Raw genomic sequence first — 21,464 nt, forward strand, 5'->3', positions numbered from 1 at the left:
GGGAAAAAAAGGAAGAAAACACCAATTACTAATATCAGGAGCAAAAGAGGGAATATTACTCAGACTGCAACATGTTAGAAGGATAATAAGGAAATATTATGGGCACTGTGTCCATAAATTTGGCAACTAATAAAAAGGCATGTAGATTGGAGAAGAAGAAGTAAAACTACCTTTTTTGGCAGATAATGGTCATCTATAACAAAAACTTGATGGAATCTATAAAAAACCTGCCAGAAATAAGTGCGTTTATCAAGGATTCAAGATCAATACACAAAAAAATCAATTGTATTTCTAAATACTAGTAATGAACATTCAGAAATCGAAATAAAAGATACTATGTAAAATTGTATCAGATGTTATGAAAGACTTAGAGACATATCTGACCAAGGAAATGCCCACTGAAAACAAGACACTGTTGAGAGAAATTAAAGATGGTCTAAATAAAGGGAGACATTGGCCTGCTCATGAGTCCCATGACTCAGTATTGCTAAACTGCCAATTCTTCCCACATTGGTATACGAATTCGGTGCAATCCTAAGCAAAGTTTTGGCAGAGTTTTTTTTCTTTTTTTGTAGAAATTGACAAGTTGATACTAAAATTCATATGGAAATGCAGAAACTTGGAATAAATAAAGCAACTTCGAAAAAGGACATAGTTGGGAGTTTGTTCTGATTTCAAGGCACATTATAAGCTGCGGTAATCAAAACAGTATGTTTCTGGCATAAAGGTTCACAAATAGATCAATGGAACAGAATAGAGTGTCCAGAAATAACCCCACACATGTATGGACAACTGATTTTTGTAAAAGGCAATGCAGTGCAGAAATGGCAGTATTTTCAACAAATGGTGCTGGAGTAATTAAATACCCTATGCCAACATAAAGAACTTCAATCCATACTGTTAAAAAACGAAGTTCATCCAAGTAAATATGAAGATCTAATTGGCTTTATTAAGTGATTCATGAATCAGGCAGCATTCCCTCAAGCAAGTAGAGAGATGCTCCAAGTAATTGTAAAAAATGGAAGGTTTCTGTAGACAGGAGGGTCAGGGGAGGGATTTAGTAGCAAAAGAAAAGAAGGGATTGTTTCAGGCAAGGTCATTTTCTCTTAGGAGGAAGACCAGAGGGTCTTAAATAGATCACCTCACCTTCTTTTAGAGAAGATAGAGAGACTCAAGTGATAGATTATCTTATCGATAATGCTGAACAGAAAATTCCTGACTGACTACATTTCTTGGGGAGGTCGAAACTAACTCAGTTTAGGTATTAGCCCCAGTTTGGTGATTTGGTTTAGTGGAAGTGATACCACATTGGGCCTGTATCTATTTTTTTAACAATCCTTTGTGCCATACATAAAAATTAACTCTAAATGGATCATAGACCTAAGTGTAAAACTTAAAACTCTAAAACTTCTAAAGGAAATACAGGAGAAAATCTTTGTGACCTTGGGTTAGGCAAAGTTAATGAGATACAATATCAAAAAGCACAACCCATAAAAGAAAAGAAATTGATAAAATGGACTTCATCAAAATAAAAACCTTCTAGTCTTTGAAAGACATTATTAAGAGAATGAAAAGCAAGGTAGAGACTAGGAGAAAATATTTGCAATTCATATAACTGATTGTAATTTGGGATTTATGCTAAGAAATAGTTACATTTGGTCTTCACACAGTTTCTGGCACAGGTTCTAAAACCCTTGGAATTTCCTGTGATGAGAGCAACAAAGGCGTCCCTTTTTTATGTTAAAAGGTGACTTTTGGACCACAGCTAAGGATGGGGGGCTGTTTGCCAGGAGAGCTAACCACGTGTTTAGAGGGTTGGAACTTTCAGTCCCCACTTTCCCTCCCTGGAATTGGAGGAACTAGGGGCTGGAGACTGAGTTCAATCACCATTGGTCAATGTTTAATTAATCATACCTATGTAATGAAGCCTCCATAAAAACCCAAAGGATGGGGTTTGGAGAACTCCTGGGGTGGAGAACCATGGAGACTGGGAGAGGGCATGGAAGGTCCACACCCTTACCCCATACCTTGCCCTATGCATCTTTTTCATCTGGCTGTTTTGGAGTTATATCCTTTTATAATAAACCAATGAGCTGGTAAATAAAATTTTTCTCTGAATTGCATGAGCCGATCCAGCAAATTAATAGAACCGAGGAGGAAGTCTTGGGCCCCTCCGATTATATCTGGTGGGTCAGAAGCACAGCTGATAACCTGGAGTTGAGTTGGTACCTGAAGAGGGAAGAGGAGCAATCTTGTAAGGCTGAGCTTTTAACTTGTAGAATCTGATGCTACCTCCTTGTAGATAGTGTCAGAACTGAGTTAAATTGTAGCACATCTAGCTGGCGTCTGAAAACTGCTTGCTGTTGTGAGAAAACCTCCACACACTGGAATGGGGTCCAAAACTTCCACTGATAAGGTTCTTATATCTTAAGCATGTGTATTCTGAAAATTCAGTACTAAGAAAAGTAAAATCCCAAAGAACCTGGGCAAACGAATCAAACATGAAGAAGATGTATCATTGGTCATAAGCATATGAGAAATGCTCAATATTATATGTCATCAAGGAAATACAAATTAAAACCATTATGTGATACCATCACTTACCCATCAGAATGGCTAAAATGAAAAGACTACCATGTCAAGTGTTGGCAAGGATACCAAGGAACTAGAACGCTCAAAAACTATTTGTGGGAATATAAATGCACAAACCACTTTGGAGAACAGTTTGGTACTGCTTTAAACATACCCACCCTGATCTAGCCATTCTGCTCCTAGGTATTTACCCAAGAAAAAAGAAAGCATATGTGCATACAATGCCTTTTGTACATGGATGTCCACTGCCATTTTATTTGGAATAGTTCCCAAACTATACAATCCAAATGTATATCAACAAATGAACAGATAATTTTGCAAAATATATGTGTATCAAATCATCATGTCATACACCTTAAACTTACATAATCTTATATGTCAACTATATCCCAGTAAATCTGGGGGAAAAAATGGGAAGAAAACCCTCACAGGTGAATGGATAACAGATTAAGGTATAGCCATCATTGGAATACTATTCAGCAAGAAAAAAGAATGAATTACTGATACATGCAACTACATGAATTTCAATATAACTATACTCACAGAAAAAGGTAAGAAGATTATTGACTATATGATTCCATTGCTATAAAACTCTAGAAAATGTAAAGTAAACTATTGTGAGAAAAAGCAGATATGTGGTTTCTGGGTATATTTCCTATCCTGATTATGGTGATCATTTCACGGCTATTATGTATGTTAAAACATGTAAAATTGTATATGTTAAATAGGTAAGTCAATCATATCTCAGTAAAGCTGTTTACAAAATCCTGACAATAACATTGCCATTGCTGATTCTGAAACCAAAAGCTGTGATTGCTCAGTGGGCCACCCCTAATATTTGGGGGGCCTAAGGAAAGAGTACCAATGTAGCTGCAATAATCTCCTTGTCTTTTTAGGCCAGGTCTATCCTGGCTACTCCTCAGACTTAGGGTGATGTACGTGGGGAAAAGAGCTCCCACTGAATCTGGGAGTGTTATATAGGCAGATAGCCCGACATGAGCAGGGGAGGAGGAGGGCGACTTCGGCTAGTGTTTACGTTCAGCTAGATGTTTGCTTATATTCTACAAATTCTGTGTAAGCTGTTACTGAAGGATGCGCAGTGAGAATATAGATAACAGACTGGCCAAAATTGGCTAGTTCCAACATGGAGGGGAAACTGACCCAAACTTCACCCCAAAATCCTTACGTAACACAGTAAAAATCATGCCCCTCTGTCATTAGCATCGTGAAAATCCCATCTCCACATGCCATGACAGTTCAGTGGGGACCCAATATAGTCAAAAAGCCCTGTGCCGGATCTGAGGGTGGAGCAAGCCCCAGCTCCAACAGGACTCCACCTGTTCCCTTTGCAACCTAATCTTATAAAAATAAAAGCCTTCTTTTGTTCTCTCAGCACAACCTCCTCTGGATCTGCCTGCACCCCACATACTGGGCGCGTACTCTTGTCTCTTCCTGAACTCTAAATCTCCAAGTAAACTCTTAATCCTTAACAGCTTTCCTGCGTCCATTCCCAAACTCTTCCTCACAAGCAGACCAAGGCCCTGTCTCTGGTAACAGAAGCAGACCATGGCACCTGAGATCTTGAAGACTGAGTACATTTCCTGGCCACAGACCCCTGTGCCCTTGCCTAGCACGTGGTTTGTGGAGGCGTTTAAAGCAATGCTAGTCTGCAAAGAGCTAAGATGAAAACTGAAAGTGTTTAAAATTTTATGGCCTAATGACATGACTGCAACATCTAAGCATGGGATCATTTTTCTAGCAAATCATATTCATTGAATTCTACAAAAGCAACGTGCCTTCCACAGATTGGGTACAAATGGGAAACAACAAAAAGATTGGCTCCTCGCCACAAATAACTGAGACACGGCTTTAAAGCATGTGTGTCTGAGCAGAGGCCCCTAAACAATATTGATTATGAATTATGATAAGGGTAGGGAAGACTGCTGAAAATGACTTCTGGCCTTTTGTGAGCTTTTGATCACAATCCTATTGACCCATCTTTGTGTCTTTCTGGGTCACACCTTGTGGAATATTAGCTTCATTTAAAGGAGTGCTGACTGTGTGAGCATGAGTCCTCTGCAGATGGCTGTCTTCCCCACTCAGAATTTGAGAAGAGCTTATCCCTTTCTCTCTCTCTCTTTTTTTTGGTGGGGTAGGAAATATCAATGGAAAAGATGATGAACATTTTTCTTTGTTTGAGCATGAAAAGACACACACCATTCCCCCCTGGAACTGCAGCCTGTCTGGTGTCACTCACCAAACATAACGAACTCAGCACCTTACCTTGTGCACGCAGGACTTTGCATTCAGGAAAAACAGCTCCACGGTGGTTTTATCCTTCAGAAATGATATGCTCTCAATGTAAAACCTGAAAAACAGTAGAGAAGTTTGTTTCTTCAGTTTTCTCTTTTTCTCAGCATGATTTCATTTCCTCATTCAGTTTCCCCAAAAGCAGCATTTTGAGGAATTAGGGGACGGTTGTGCTGTTTTTGGCCTTTAAGAGAAATCTGCAGCGTTTGTATGTATGCACCTACATGTGCATATATACACATATATGCAGATACAATCTCTCAAAAGAAGATGAGTTAAAAAGAAATCCCAACTGCAATGGGAGGCACAAGTGTTCTCCATTTTCTGACACACATTCAGGAGCTCATAATACCTCAGACAGCTTCAAAACAAAGCCCAGGTGAGCTCTGGGCGTTTGGAACAGAAGCCAGCTGAGTAAGCACTATGAAACTGAACCCTCAGGCCTGTTTGTGGCTCAGTGGTTTTCAGACTTGGGGTGGGTGTGAGGACCCGATGTCTGCCTCGCCCCCGTCCGCCAGGCGAGTTTCACTCACACCCTCCCTCATTTCCTCTCATCTTCCCGGCCCTGGGCTTTCCCTTGGCCAGAAGCCAAGCCCTCAGCAGCAGTTAATCTTGGTCTTTTCTCATGCAAATCATAGTATTCTGGGTCTCAGTCACCCCTCTTCTCCGCCTTCGCTTGCTCCATCTGTGAGGCCACAAATTGCAGGTCCCTGTCTTAGGAGGGCTCTGAAACAGCCCCAGACAGGGAGAGGGCACCGGAGCCCTGCACAACTTGTTTTCAAAGTCCTGTAATGATGAAGCTGGCTGGGGACAGCCGGTACTCTGCAGTAGGTAGTGGGCAGCTGCGGCCCCCAAGTTTTTCTCAAGTGTTGGAGCCTTGCTTAATGAATAATGCATGAAGATGCATAATGTCCCAAGACAGCTCACAGTGCAGTTCCTGGAGAGAAATTGTTCTCAAACTGTTGATAGTCAAGATAAACCATGGCTAACGCAACAGGGTGACCCAGTCCTTAGCTCTGCAGTCAGGCTTTGGGCATTTGCCCTTTCTTCTCCCCCTGCCCTTTGGCAATGACAAAACACTTGATAAATGAAAAAAAGAAAAAAAGGAAAAACAAAACAAAACAAAACTGAAAAAGGCCAAGAAACAGTTTATCACTGAGATGGTAAAATCATTTGAAAAGTTTCACCTTGAATGTTGAATCATCAAGGGAAATTTCACAAAGAGAATAAATTCTTTTTATTTTTACTTACAAGGCTTTTATCTCACTTAATAGGTGAGATTAATGAAGACTGATTAGCATTAGGTTTGTGAGAATACAAAGTTAAGTACTGAGGCAGGGAGGGAAATGAGGAGGTGTGGGGGAAATAGGTTTTGGAATTAGAAAGATCTAGAATATGGAATCCCACCTCCATCCTTACTGGCTGTGTGGCCTTGGGCAAGTTAGTCAGCTTCTTTTTGTCTTTTCTAAAATGGGTGTCATGACTGCATTTATCTCATAGGGTTTTAGAAGGATTAAATGAGGTATGTGTAAAACATTCAATAAATATTAGCAATTATTAATAAAAATATACTTTCTGGAATGTAATGCTACATGGCCTGGGGGAAGTGACTTAAGCTTGTAGTCTAAGATCCCTTGTGCATAAAGTGGACATAATTATGCTCACCTTGGAGGGCAGTTACACATTTAAATGAGATAAATCATTTATAAAGTACTCAATACAGAGCCTGGTATAGGTAGGGGTTCTAGAATTTCTAACTATTGTGGCTCAGTAAATCCTGCATTATGTTAAAGGCTTAACACAATGTCCTTAAAAGGACATGATGGGATTTAAACTATACCTGAAAGCCAGGGAAAAATCAAGATTCTGTGGGGTATAAAGAAATCCAGGTGGGGAAAATATTGCAGGTAAACGGCATCTCTTTTGGGTGATGGATAAACATTCGTTATTTGGCTTCCAACGAGACATAGTTCATTATGATCTGGATAGTCTCCCATGCTAATTTAGTTTCTCTGACTCCGGCCACTGCTGAACACACCAAGGATGGTCCCGTGGCTCAAAGGCAGCCAGTGAGTAAGCTGGCCTGGGAAGACGGCTCACCCACGAGAGCTTACAAGGGATGAGCAATGGACAGACCAACCACACATGACCTCTCAGACCAGGAGATAGAGAAAGCAGTCAAGAGGGAAACAGCTGAGGCCGGAAGAGGTACTAAGCCGCAGCCATGAGGCCGAGAAAGAGCAAGAATCAGTATCTGGAGCTGATGGAGCAGAAGCAGTCGTGAGTTGTTGGAATGGTGAGCACAAAGCAAGGAGGAGTCTGCATCCTGAAGGACGTTCCAGGTCAACCAGGCGGTGGTAGTGGTTCCCTGCTTTCTTCGCTCTTCCGTGTATTTTTATCTCTGTCAACTAACATATCCTGAGGAGCAGCTCCTGTTTCCTGGGCTCTTACTTACTGGCCAGACCATGTGCCTAGGGCTCACCATGCACTGTTTCACTGAATTCTCACAACGCTGGATGGGAGATACCTATCACTGCTTCCATTTCACAGATGCAGAAGCCGTTTCTGAGATCAGCCTGCACAGCAGGGCGAGGTCAGGATTGGGGTCCCTTTGACTCTACAGACAAAGCTCTTAAGCAGAACCTTTTCCTGGGCTGCCTCTTGCTCACTGAGCCAGCACTTCTGCGGGAAGCAGACTCCTCAGTTATTGGGTGCTGTTCAATCCCATGAAAAGATAGGCTGAGGAACAAGACTAGTGCAATAGTATCTGTGTTAACATATATACAAGTACATTGTTCTCTATTGCTTAAAAAGCAGAACCAGAACCAGTAGATTCTGTATTAACCATGAAACACCTTTTAAAAAGCTGCGGTAGTTTCAGAAGGGGAAGGCTTTCCAAAGAAAGTGATCTCCCTGCCCTGTAGGAGTCCCTCATCAGATAAATAGAACACAGGGTCTGTTTCCTATGCCAAAATTTGGTGATTCTTTTTTTTTTTTTTTACTTTTAATTATGTCATTATATACTTCTAACAGAGGACAGTATTTTAAAAAGCATAATCTCAATAACTTTTCACACTAACACAATAATTCCTTAATATTTCATAATTCTTTAATAGCTAAAATCCAGCTCTAATTCAAATTTTCCTGTTGTCTCTAGATTTTTATTTAAATTCTGTGCTTATGTAAAAAAATAAATAATGCTGCAATGGTCTACAGCAGGAGTCACACATGCAAACCTTAAGGGTTGCTGGCGGCACGTGAAACAGCAGAGCACATTACTCTGCTCACTCCAGCTCTTCCTCCAACATGTCAGCATGTGACCCAAGCTAGACTAGTGAGATTCTTTCACCCTGTAATATAAATGTGATTACAATGACCCAAAGATCAAGGATACCTGAAGCCTATTTGTTCTGCCAGCTGTACCCTGATGAAACTATCCACTGGCTTCTGCTCCCTAGATGCCTACACAAGCCTAGATTCCTGTCTTTTCTAAGGTCTTGTTAGTTCAGTTTCCTTCAATTTCATTAGTTAGCCACAACCAAAGACTTCAAATTAATGGGGGTTCTTATGTGCTGGGGACTATACAAAGGGCTGTACATGCACCATTTCATTTAAACTTCATTACAGTCAGATGCCATAGGTGGCAAATTATGGCCCCACTTTACAGATGAGAAAACTGAGATACAGACATGTCATCACCTTCCTGAAGCCATACACATAGAAGTGGTGGAGCCATGAGTCAAAGGACTGTCACACTTCAAAGTTCATATTCCACATCAATGTGATATAATGCTTTCTGACAAACACAATGAAATGTAACACATACACAATGACACAGGTCCAATGGACAGTTTCAGAATCAAGAGGGAGGATGCCAAACTGAAATCCATAGGACTCAGTGTCACAGGACAGTAAATGTCCCATTGGACAACTGAGCTGAGTCCTAAAGAATGCATGCATTCACTATGTAATAAAGGTAAGATGGCATTCCAGGAAGTGGGCATTTACCCAGACCAATCCTCTGGCTAGTCTTTGAGAGCTTAAGAAACCATATGCAGTGAGCTGGGTGGCTTAGCACCAAGTCAATGTGTGGCTTGTCCAACTCTGAACAGATATCTTTATTCTAGAAACCGGGTTTGCCTTGTTTCTGAAGCCCAAGCCCCTGACTTTACTCTCGTTCCAGTAAACAGGCCCTATCTCGTTTCCCACTACTTCCTGGCAACCTGCCCTGTTGCCATCTACCTTTCTACTTAGGCATCCAATTACCTGCTCTCTGAATCCACGATCCCATCTCTCCCTCAAGGGGGCCACTATAATGACTTCATATTTACGGAGTGTATGAAAAATGCGTATGGTCCTTTGGGAGAATGGCTCCCCAGGCACACATATTAACATGTACCATGAAGTGAAAACACAACCTAGGGGTTCTTAATGAAATGAAATGGTCTATCCCAGACTCTCATAAAATAAAAACCTTTTGTTTCAGCCCTTTCCGGCAAAAGGATACTGTTTCCTTTTTGCATGCTAACTGTGAGTGATTTCACTAAAGTTTTGCAGAGTTGAAGCCCATGGTTCAATTTGCAGCCTCAAAACAAATCCAGGCTTTTGGATGAGGCATGTGTCTGAGACAAACGTCATACAGCTTAACATGTATAATTTCTTGCAAATTGGCTTAGAGAGGTTTTATCTTTACTTTTCATACTCCTTCCATTAGCAGTATTTTTCTGTTCTTGATGGGACAGGTGTCCACCTGACCACTCATCAGTGATAACAGAGCATCACATGTCAGTGAGGTGACCAAGATGGCTTGGAGGGGAGGCAGGCTACCAGCCCATCAGCCGGACAGATGCATGTCAAAAAGCAGAGAACACTGGTTGTTCATGACAGGCTGTTCTTTAACAGTCACTTACATGCAGGCGGCCAGTGCTTTTACCTTGTGTCATTTATTCATCAGGTCATAAGTCAATGCCATGGAAGTGGGGAGATACAAGTTGGAACCCCAGCTCTAATACGGATCCGTCTTAGGGACTTGGGTCAACTATTCGGCCTCTCAGTGCCTCATTTTCCTCACTTGCCCCACAAGAACCTCTTTAAAACTTTAACTGTAAGATCAAGAATGGAATTTCCAGGTGTCTTTCCTATGCACTTTCTCTCAAGGAAGGCAAATGCTACAGAAGTTGTCCATTTCAGGCAGAATGGGAAAACGCTGTAAAATGAATGTTCTTCTGACCAGTTCTGACTTTTTCTCCCCAAAAGAACATATTTTCTGTTTTCCAGGGCCTTTGATATGTCAAGGGATTGGGCAAGAATTGGTCAGTTACTTCTGCATTCGCCACAATGCTGAGTTTGTGATCAGCATCCAGCATGTACTAAATGAACATGCCTCATTCTACGTTTCATTCAGTCAATGTGGGTCATTTCAGGCTCTCACTAGAGTCGCCTGCCTAAGTAGATTTCTATCAGATCCTAAACCACATTTTGAGCAGGGAGATCTCTGTTTATTGCTTATAATGACCCTGTGATGGCACAGTCTCACTTTATAATGTATGCTGAGGACAGCAGTGTGATTTAAGTGTCCTCACTTTCTCCAAGCACATCCCTTTCTCTGAGCTATAACGCAGTGCTGTGGGAGTCCCTGTGCTCCCTCGCATCTCTGGGAGGGGTGCAGTCTTGGAGAATTCCCCAAGGGAAGCACTATCTATTTCTACAGTGTGGCTCCACTGCCAGGAAAACTTGCTTCTTAATTTCCAGGCATCACTAGGAGAACCAGAGAAGGCCCTCCAGGGAAGCCTGCAGAAACCTGCCCCACTGCTTCTCTCCCACAGTTTGACTCTGAGTTCTTCAGGGAAGGGCTAGAGGCCCAGAGGGCGAGGGCCTAGCTGTGACCTGTCCAACAGGGAAGGGAGTCTTCTGCCTCGGGCAACCTAAGGTGCCAGGGTCACATGGTGAATTCCAAGTGCTTCTTGCTTCAAAATTGCCAAATAGCCTGTTCCTATCCTTCCTGAGGAAGGTAGTACACATGCTCTGAGAAGGGAGCAGGAAGGGGTGGGAGAGGTGAGTTGGACAGAGAGGCGACGGCTGGGCCTGGTGAACCATGAGACCCAATGAGATCCACCACCCAGGGCAAGAGTGACTGGGTCAGCCCCGAGTCAGACAGTCCTAAATTGTCCATATTCAAAGGTAATATATCCCTTTATGGAAAGTTTTACCCACTGATCATGTGGTGGAGGTAGTCTCTGTTATTTATATTATAAAAACAGTTACCATTTATGGAGGGTCTACATTACATATTAACATGTAATCGTTTACCATCCCCTGTATTACCACCAGCTCCAGTTCCATTTTATAGGTGAGGAAACAGGTCCAGAGATGGTGACAAAGCCACACGGCTAATAAATGGAAGAGCTGGCATCTGAACCTGAGAATGATGCTAAAGCATCTTGATGGGTGGCATTCATTTGGCAATGCTGAGGACAGTTTTTGATTGCCCCGACTTGGCCTCTAGTGGGCAGAGGCCAGGGACGCTGCAAACATGTTACAGCATGGCGTAGCTCCCTCTGATGAAGAAGGACTTGGCCCCAAATACCAATAGTGCTGCTCCTGAGAAAGTGTGCACTAAAGGTCAAGTGTTTAATTTCTGCACTTTCCAGTTTTTTGCATCCTTCATAACACTAATTATTTCCTTCTGCCCTTTACATGTCCCCCTGCGGACAGATTACAGAGAAGAGTGAGCCGATTCCCACGAATGATGTCTGCTCGCTCATCAGGGAGCACACTGAAAACTGTAATCCTGTAAGAAGCTGGAATCAAGACTGAGCAGGAGTTCAGAAGGATTCTGTGTTTTTCTGGAACTCTCATGAATTCAGATGTTGGATCTCAAAGATGAAGGCTGCTCACCTACTTCTTGAAAGTTCAAGAATGGGTTAGGTCACTGAGAAGGTCACATTCGATATTAAAGGAACGGACAGTCTGATTCTCCATGTTCTGTGATATTGTATGTTCAGATGGGAAAGTGGTGAGTGAGCAAAAAGCTGTGGCTGACTCACACACGTCACATTTGCTATGCCCTAGGACTCTAAGTGGCCACTCAGAGGTACCCCTGAGCATTGTCTGTGACACTTGGGGCTGAGAACATGCCACAAGGGAAAAAAATAGACAAGCAAAAGAAATAAAAATCATTCCCACGATCACTTTACCCAGAGATTAACTACTGCAAGCATTTTAAAATTGATTCTACTCATATTTTACAGAGGTGCAATCATGTTGCACATGGTTTTCTGGTCTGCTTCTGTCCCCCAGAATATATTGGGTGAAACTTTCCATATCAATAAATCACTTCATCAGAGACTTTACTGGTCATGGTTATGTTGTATTCCATATATTTAGAATATCTTTTAAAAATCAGGCGGAAGGTTGGGGACCCATGGGCTATAGCCACGATGCTTCCTTGAGTTAAACTCTTTTTAAAGCCAGAATGTTCCAGAATGGACCAGGGAATGCTGAAACACTGGAAATTTTTTTAAAGGCTCTGTGTTTGCAGCAACTTTGACGGAAGAATGTCAGTTTCCCCCCATATTTCCTCCTAGAACTCTCCACTAACGCGGCATGTTCTCAGCCACAAGTGTCAGAGACAGTGCTCAGGGTTACCTCTGAGTGGACAGTCCTAGGGCATAGCAAAGGTGACTTGGAAAGAGGTGGAAGAAGGGGGAGGAGGAGAGGGAAGATCAGAAAGAAAAAAAAGCAAGAGGTAGTCAGAAGAATAAGGGGGTAAAAGATTGAGCTCTATCTTCACTGGAGCTGCGTGGTACCAGCCTAAGCCACCTCCGCTTGCCCTCCCCTGAGGGAATGGGAGCTTTTCCAATGAGGTCACGCCAAATCCTTGCTCTCTGATTTAAATGCATTCGTGCTCACTCACTATCAAGCTTTTCAAATGCTCACATCTGGGCTGAATTACCAGAGGCCTGTGTGTTTGAGGAAGATAATTTACAGCAGCAAATAAAAAACCCTGGCCTGGAGAAGTACCCCCACAACCTGGGGGAGTTTGGACCCAAATGGAAATAGAGAATTGGTTAAATGAATTATGATCATCCATAAACTATGGGGCCTCTATACACACATGTGTCACACATATTAAGCACATATTATTGAGATTTTATAACTGAAGGAAAGACAAAGGCTTTCTTCAGGCTCATAAAAGGAGAACTAAGCATCCTCTCCTTAAAAGTTTTATTTCCTCCATTCAAAGGAAGCATGTATTTTTGAGCTGTCCCCAGTGTCCTGGGGGATCATAACCAAGAAAAAATCTTCCCCCCAAATCTGTTGGACCCCAGTGTTTCTTTCACCCAGGACTCAATGAGACAACACAGGTCAAATATTTAGCCCAGGGCCTGCCACAGGGTTAATACTACATTTCAATAGAGAGGAAACTCCTTGAGAGCAAAGCTATGTTTTTTTTTTTTCATAAACACTATAATTGAAAATTTATTTTTTCCTGTATTTGCATAATACCTTGCAAAATCACTTCGTATCCCCTGATCTCTAATTCTCAAAACCAACTTGCTCAAGACCATATTCACCTTCTCTAGTGTACCCGAATCTAGACCAGGAATGTGGGGGCTTTGGAGGCTGGAGGGGTGTGAGCTGGTAGTTTAGAAGATTTCCTAGGATGATTCAGATACGCACCCCTGACCCTCTGGGGAAGCTCTGACATGCAATGTACTCTTTCTGTAACCTCTTTTATTAAAATGATCCATTGTTCACCGTGAGAATGCCATTAACTTAATGGAACCAATCTTCATTGTGGGCATTTGAAAATTTCCATTTGCAATGAAAATAATAGTGATGCACACCCTTGTAATATGCTGCCATCACAGGGAATCCTTTCTCACTGTGCATTAATTACTCAACTACTGCACCTCAGTGTCCCTCAATTTCCAGAATCTCCTATAGTGCCCAAATATCCAAAGAGAATCAAATGCTATCATTGGTTCTGTTCTTTGGTGGCTAAAAGTGCAACCAACACAGGTGATCTAGAGGGTTGGTGGTGGTACCTAGTGGGACGTAAATACCACCTCAGTTCTGTTTTCTCAAGAGAGGAAGCTAGAGACCCTCTGAGAGGCAGCTGACTTTACTGGGGTGTATGCGACCCATTTGTAAGACCTCTAAAGAATGAAATTCCACTTAGTGACCTGGGTGAGTTCACTTAATTCTTTGGTGTGTGCCTTTGCATTATAGTTTCTTTAATTAACTTGGAGTAACAACAAGTACTTAATTGGAAGACTATTATGATCTCACTATACTGCTGGGAAAAAAAACTTAAGTGAACAATTAAAAACTTGATAAGGACTTAAAACATGCAAGTAGTTAAGTGAAAGTAATGCCAAGTGATTAAGGGACGCTCCTGAGATAACACTCTAAGTAAGAGCTGAAGCTCCTTAACAGCAGCAGGCTATTCCGGCATCTCAGGAACCCGCCTGGGCAAGACAGGGCAGCCGTATGAACGACCGCACAGATGTGAAGACAGCGTTTTCTCCCCTGGCATTTTGAGACCAATGTAGACCAGATACTAGCTGTCAAAGAACTACTTCACACATCTGGTTACTAAATCAACGGTACTTGTTAAATGCTCCAAAGACATATGATTTTGCTGGGCAGTTATGCTAGAGAAACACTCCATGTGTGTGCAGATGAATGTGCAAGGATGTTAATTACAGTCTCAATTTTAATATAAATGATTGGAAATGGCCTAAGTACTTAACAGGAGACTGGAGAGCTAAATTACAGAAATGCACAGAAATAAAGTAGGTTTTCATATACCCAAGAAAAGATCTCCATGTAAAAAAAAACAAGTAAGCCACCAACAACTTATTGTCTCTTTTTTCTCTAAGGGCTGCAAAATGGTGGCAGAAGTGTGGAAGAAAGATGATGCAGGTTAATTTTTACTTTCCACTCTATACTTTCAGGCAGTTTGAAATGTTAAGAGTTATAATTCTTTATAAATAGAAAATATTGATTTATGTTGGACCATTTTGCCTACATAATACAAGATTACAATTCCTCTATTCTCTGACCCTGGTTTAATTACTAATATGCATTTCTCCCCCCTTGCATGCTGGATTGGGTTTGTCATTTCCTCCATTTACATGGACACAAACATTCACATCACAGTCTTTCCAAGAAACTCCTCTATTTTTCTTTAGGATTTTTGTGCACTTTTCCATACCAGCTATGCTACCTGGGTCTTAAAAATATGATTGTACTGGAATGAAAGAAAGTCTAAAGCAGATTTTAGAGCAAAAAGCAAAAAAACAAATTGGGATTATCAATAGTTTTTTTTACTAAGAAGTAAGGTGCAGCTACCATCAACAAATACCATCTATTCATATAAAATGATCCTTTAAAGAAAAGTGCGTAACTCAACCTGTTGCCAGGTAACCATTATACCCCCAGCACCCCCCCACCACACAAAAAAACAAGAAGCTTCTACTATCATGTCATAAAACAAAGCATAGTTCAACATCCAAAAAAATAACATTAGCTCAGAATACAGGGTCATTCTTTAGGTTGATCTAGCTTTATGAAAACATATTTAGATTTATAGAAATTCTACAACCTTAGCTTTTTTGATCATATTTGGCTTCAGACCAGGAAAACAAAATTTATCAGGAAATTTATCATTACATCCAGGGCAGGAGGGAGAGAGGCTGTGCATAGGAAGGAGCTTTCAGAAAAACTGGTAATGTTTTATTTTTTAGGGAGGTACAGGAACATGGTATTACCTTTTATAACATTTTAGCTATCTTACAATGTGAATAATTAATGTGCAAAAGTATTTCCGTCAAGGGCAGGCTTTCACTAATTTAGCTGAATGCACCCATTTCAGGAGGAAATAACTGAGTCCCATACGTATGGTTAAGTAACTTGCCCAAGCAGAGCTCAGAGAACAAGTCAAGGGCTCTTTGCATTATCCTCAGCTGCCTCTCCGCATGCAAGCTGAATTCAGCTTTCTGCACTGTTAAGATAATTCTTTCTATGAGCATTTGTTTGCATTTTTTCTTCTATTCAAAGTAAGGCATGAAATTATATAAAATTCATTTACTTCTAGTCTCTAGAAAACATTCATAGAAAAAATGTAATAATAAATGCTTGGCATATTTCAAATTATAAAAATCCTAAAAGTATGTTTAGTTGGAAACAGACTTATGTATTATAATATATTATCTATATTTTTTGAGCTTAAATTGATCCAATGGGCTTTGAGGACTAAAGGAAGGTGATTCTATCCTTCATCTTCAAAGAAGACATTTCTTTTCACAGTATCTGTGGTAACTTGGTCCCCAGACTAAGACAGTAGAGAATCTTTTTCACATAATAATGTTTTGATAAGTACATTCCTTTTTATTCTCTACCTCTGATCACCTGAAACCTTTTTTTTTCCAAGAGAAGTAGGGATGCTGGATATGTCTATGTATACATACCTCACAGCAAAGTGCAAAATGGTTGGGCCTGGTTTCTTGGGCAAATCATGGTCAAGAACTCGGTGATCTAACTGTAGCCAGTTCTGCTGACCTCTGTGAGAGCAAAGTAAAGAAACAGGATTAAAAAGCAACTCAGAGGAAGGTTCAGTAATACACAGTATTGGCAAAGCAGTGGGAAACAGTTGCTCTCATACACTGATGGTAGGTGTATAACCTGTTACAATTAGGAATTTCTTTTATTAAATTAAATTAAAATTTTTTATTAAGGTATCATTGATCATCTTATATGGAAATCAATATGGAATCTTTTAAAGGTTTCACGTAAGTAACATTGTGGTTACTACATTCCCTCCTATTATCAAGTCCCCCCGACATACCCCATTACAGTCACTGCCCATCAGTGTAGTAAGATGCTAAAGAGTTACTACTTGTATTCTCTGTGCTACACTGCCTTGTCCATGCCCCCACTACATTATGTATGCTAATCATAGTATCCCTCAATCCCTTTATCCCTCCCTTCCTGCCCACCCACCCCACCCTCTTTCTCTTGGGTAATCGCTTGTCCATTCCTGGGGTCTGTGAGCCTGCTGCTGTTTTGTTCTTTCAGTTTTTGCTTTGTTGTTATATTCCACAAATGACTGAAATCATTTGGTACTTGTCTTTCTCTGCCTGGCTTATGTCATTGTGCAAAATACCCTCTAGTTCCATCCATGTTCTCTGATTGCCATGGCTAGTACCTCCAGGACTATGTTGTTGGAAATAGTAGGGTTTGTTTTCTTCTTATGGCTGAATAATATTCCATTGTATATATGTGCCACATCTTCTTTATCCATTCATCTACTGATGGACACTTAGGTTGTTTCTGTTTCTTGGCTATTGTAAATAGTGCTGCAATAAACATAGGGGTGCATATGTCTTTTTGGATCTGTGATCTTGTTTTCTTGGGTAAATTCCTAGGAGTGGAATTCCTGGGTCAAATGGCATATATATTTTTAGTTTTTGAGGAATCTCCATACTGCTTTCCACAATGGTTGAACTAATTTACATTCCAACCAACAGTGTAGGAGGGTTCCCCTTTCTCTGCATCCTTGCCACCACTCGTTGCTTGTCCTTTGGATGGTGGCGATCCTTACTGGTGTGAGGTGGTATCTCATTGTGGTTTTGATATGCATTTCTCTGATGATTAACGATATGGAGCATCTTTTCATTTGCCTGTTGGCCATGTGAATTTCTTCTTTGGAGAAATCTGTTCAGATCTTCTGCCCATTTTTTAATTGGGTTATTTGCTTCTTGGATATTAAGGCATGTGAGCTCTTTATATATTTTGGATGTTAACCCTTTATTGGATATGTCATTTAAGAATATATTCTCCGATATTATAGGATGCCTTTTTGTTCTACTGATGGTGTCCTTTGCTCTGCAGAAGATTTGATGTAGTCCCATTTGTTCATTTTTGCTTTTGTTTCCCTTGTCTGAGGAGATATGTTTATGTAAAAGTTGCTCATGTTTATATTCAAGAGAGTTTTGTCCATGTTTTCTTCTAAGAGTTTTATGGTTTCATGACTTACATTCAGGTCTTTGATCCATTTCGAGTTTACTTTTGTGTATGGAGTTAGATGGTAATCCAGTTTCATTCTCTTACATGTAGCTTTCCAGTTTTGTCAACATCAGTTGTTGAAGAGGCTGTCATTTCTCCACTGTATATCTATTGCTCCCTTATCATATATTAATTGACCATATGTGCTTGGGTTAAGATCTGGACTCTCTAGCCTGTTCCTTTGATCTATGGGTCTGTTCTTGTGCCAGTACCAAATTGTCTTGGTTACTGTGGCTTTGTAGTAGAGCTTGAAGTTGGGGAGCATAATCCCCCTGCTTTATTCTTGCTTCTCAGGATTGTTTTGGCTATTCAGGGTCTTCTGTGGTTCCATATGAATTTTAGAACTATTTGCTCTAGCTCGCTGAAGAATGCTGTCAGTAGGGATTTGATAGGGATTGTTTTGAATCTGTAGATTGCTTTAGGCTGGATGGCCATTTTGACAATATTAATTCTTCCTACCCATGAGCATGAGATGTATTTCCATTTATTGGTGTCTTCTTTAATTCTCTCATGAGTGTCTTATAGTTTTCAGGGTATAGGTCTTTCACTTCCTTGGTTAGGTTTATTCCTAGGTATTTTATTCTTTTTGATGCAGTTGTGAATGGAATTGTTTTCCTGATTTCTCTTTCTGCTAGTTCATTGATAGTGCATAGGAATGCAACAGATTTCTGTGTATTAATTTTATATCCTGCAACTTTGCTGAATTCAGATATTAGTTCTAGTAGTTTTGGAGCGGATTCTTTAGGGTTTTTTATGTACAATATCATGTCATCTGCAAACAGTGACAGTTTGACTACTTCCCTACCAACCTGGATGCCTTTTATTTCTTTGTGTTCTCTGATTGCCATGGCTAGGACCTCCAGTATTATGTTGAATAGAAGTGGGGAGAGTGGGCATCCTTGTCTTGTTCCCAGTCTTAGAGGAAAAGCTTTTAGCTTTTCACTCTTAAGTATAATGTTGGCTGTGGATTTATTGTATATGTCCTTTATTATGTTGAGGTACTTGCCCTCTATACCCATTTTGTTGAGAGATTTTACAATGAATGGATGTTGAATTTTGTCAAATGCTTTTTCAGCATCTGTGGAAGTGATCATGTCATTTTTGTCCTTTTTGTTGAGGTAGTTGAAGATGTTGATGGATTTTCGAATATTATATCATCCTTCAATCCCTGGAATAAATCCCACTTGATTATGATGCATGATCTTTTTGATGTATGTTTGAATTTGGTTTGCTAATATTTTGTTGAGTATTTTTACATCTATGTAAAATCAGGGATATTGGTCTGTAATTTTCTCTTTTTTTTGGTCTCTTTGTCTGGTTTTGGTATTAGAGTGATGCTGGCTTCATAGAATGAGTTTGGAAGGATTCCCTCCTCTTCTACTGTTTTGGAAAACTTTAAGGAGGATGGGTATTAGGTCTTCTCTAAATATCTGATAAGATTTGGTGGTGAAGCCATCTGGTCCGGGATTTTTGTTCTTGGGTAGTTTTTCACTTACTTTGATTGCTGGTAATTGGTCTGTTCAGATTTTCTGTTTCTTCCTGGGTCCCGTTTCAAAGGTTATGTTTTTTTAGAAAATTGTCCATTTCTTCTAGATTATCCAATTTGTTAGCACATAATTTTTCATATTATTCTCTAGTAATTCTTTGTATTTCTGTGGTGTCTGTAGTGATTTTTCCTTTCTCATTTCTGATTCTGTTTATGTGTGTAGACTCTTTTTCTCTTAATAAGTCTGGCTAGTGGTTTATCTATTTTGTTTATTTTCTCAAAGAACCAGCTCTTGGTTTCATTAATTCTTTTTATTGTTTTATTCTTCTCAATTTTATTTATTTCTTCTCTGATCTTTATTATGTACCTCCTTCTACTTACTTTGGGCCTCATTTGTTCTTCTTTTTCTAGTTTCATTAATTGTGAATTTAGATTGTTAATTTGGGATTGCTTTTCTTTCTTGAGATAGGCCTGAATTGCTATATACTTTCCTCTTAGAACTACCTTTGCTCTGTCCCAAAGAAGTTGGGATGTTGAGCTGTTGCTCTGATTTGTCTCCATATATTGCTTGATCTGTTTTAATTTTGTCATTGAACCATTGATTATTTAGGAGCATGTTGTTAAGCCTCCATGTGTTTGTGTACCTTTTTGTTTTCTTTGCACAATTTATTTCTAGTTTCATACCTTTGTGATCTGAGAAGTTGGTTGGTACAATTTCAATCTTTTTGAATTTACTGAGGCTCTTTTCATGGCCTAGTATGTGATCTATTCTGAAAAGGTTCCATGTGCACTTGAAAAGAATGTGTATCCTGCTGCTTTTGGGTGGAGTGTGTTCTGTAGATGTCTGTTAGATCCATCTGTTCTAATGTGTTGTTCAGTGCCTCTGTCTCCTTACTTATCTTCTGTCTGGTAGATCTGTCCTTTGGAGTGAGTCGTGTGTTGAAGTCTCCTAAAATGAAGCATTGCATTTTTCCCCCCCTTTAATTTTGTCAGTATTTTTTGCACATATTGGGTGCTCCTATGTTGGGTGCATAGATACTTATAATGGTTATGTTGTCTTGTTTGACTGCCCCTTTATTACTATATAATGTCCTTCTTTGTCTCTTGTTACTTTCTTTGTTTTGAAGTCTATTTTATCTGATAGAAGTACTGCAACTCATGCTTTTTTCTCCCTATTGTTTGCATGAAATATCTTTTTCCATTCCTTCACATTTAGTCTGTGTATGTCTTGGGTTTCAAGTTAGTCTTATGTAGGCAGCATATACATGGGTCTTGCTTTTTTCTCCATTCTGTTACTCTATGTCTTCTGATTGGTACATTCCATCCATTTACATTTAGGGTGATTATCAATAGATATGTACTTATTGCTATTGCAGGCTTTGGATTCAGGGTCACAAAGGTTCAAGAGCAGCTTATTTAACAGTCTAACTTAACTCACTTATTATGCTATTATAAACATAATCTAAAGATCCTTTTTTACTTCTTCTTCCTTCTTCTTCTTCCTCCTCCACTCTTAACATATTAGATGTCTTATTTGGTACTCCTGTGTTTCCCTTGACTGACTCATTGGGTGGCTAACTTAATTTTCCATTTGGTTAGTAATTAATTGGTCTACTTCCTTTACTGTGGTTTTATTTTCTCTGGTGACTGCTATTTAGCCTTAGGAGCACTTCCATCTCAAGCAGTCCCTTTAAAATACACTGTAAGGATGGTTTTGGGGAAGTAAATTCCCTCAACTTTTCCTTATCTGGAAACTGTTTAATTCCTCCTTCAAATTTAAGTGATCATCTTTCCGGGTAGAGTATTCTTGGTTCAGGCCCTTCTGTTTCATTGCATTAAATGTATCATGCCACTCCCTTCTGGCCTGTAAGGTTTCTGCTTAGAAGTCTGATGATAGACTGATAGGTTATCCTTGTATGTGATCTTTTTTCTCTCTCTGGTTGCTTTTAATACTCTGTTCTTATCCTTTATCTTTGCCATTTTAATTATTATATGTCTTGGT

At 40.1% G+C, this 21,464-nt stretch overlaps 1 protein-coding gene across 5 annotated transcripts in view; it reads right to left on the bottom strand.

The window, feature by feature from the left end:
• The window catches only part of FRMD4B (FERM domain containing 4B), a 294,561-nt gene that overhangs the window by 85,118 nt on the left and 187,979 nt on the right, over window positions 1-21,464 (bottom strand). For all 5 annotated transcript variants that reach the window (XM_017669988.3, XM_073230889.1, XM_073230891.1 and 2 more), the window contains 2 exons: window positions 16,380-16,472; window positions 4,876-4,960 (listed from right to left, as the gene is read on the bottom strand). In XM_017669988.3, the coding sequence (XP_017525477.3) occupies window positions 4,876-4,960; window positions 16,380-16,472 (178 nt within the window). The remainder of the gene's footprint in view (window positions 1-4,875; window positions 4,961-16,379; window positions 16,473-21,464) is intronic.

The sequence above is a fragment of the Manis javanica genome, chromosome 3 (assembly GCF_040802235.1).
Source record: "Manis javanica isolate MJ-LG chromosome 3, MJ_LKY, whole genome shotgun sequence".
NCBI lineage: Eukaryota > Metazoa > Chordata > Mammalia > Pholidota > Manidae > Manis > Manis javanica.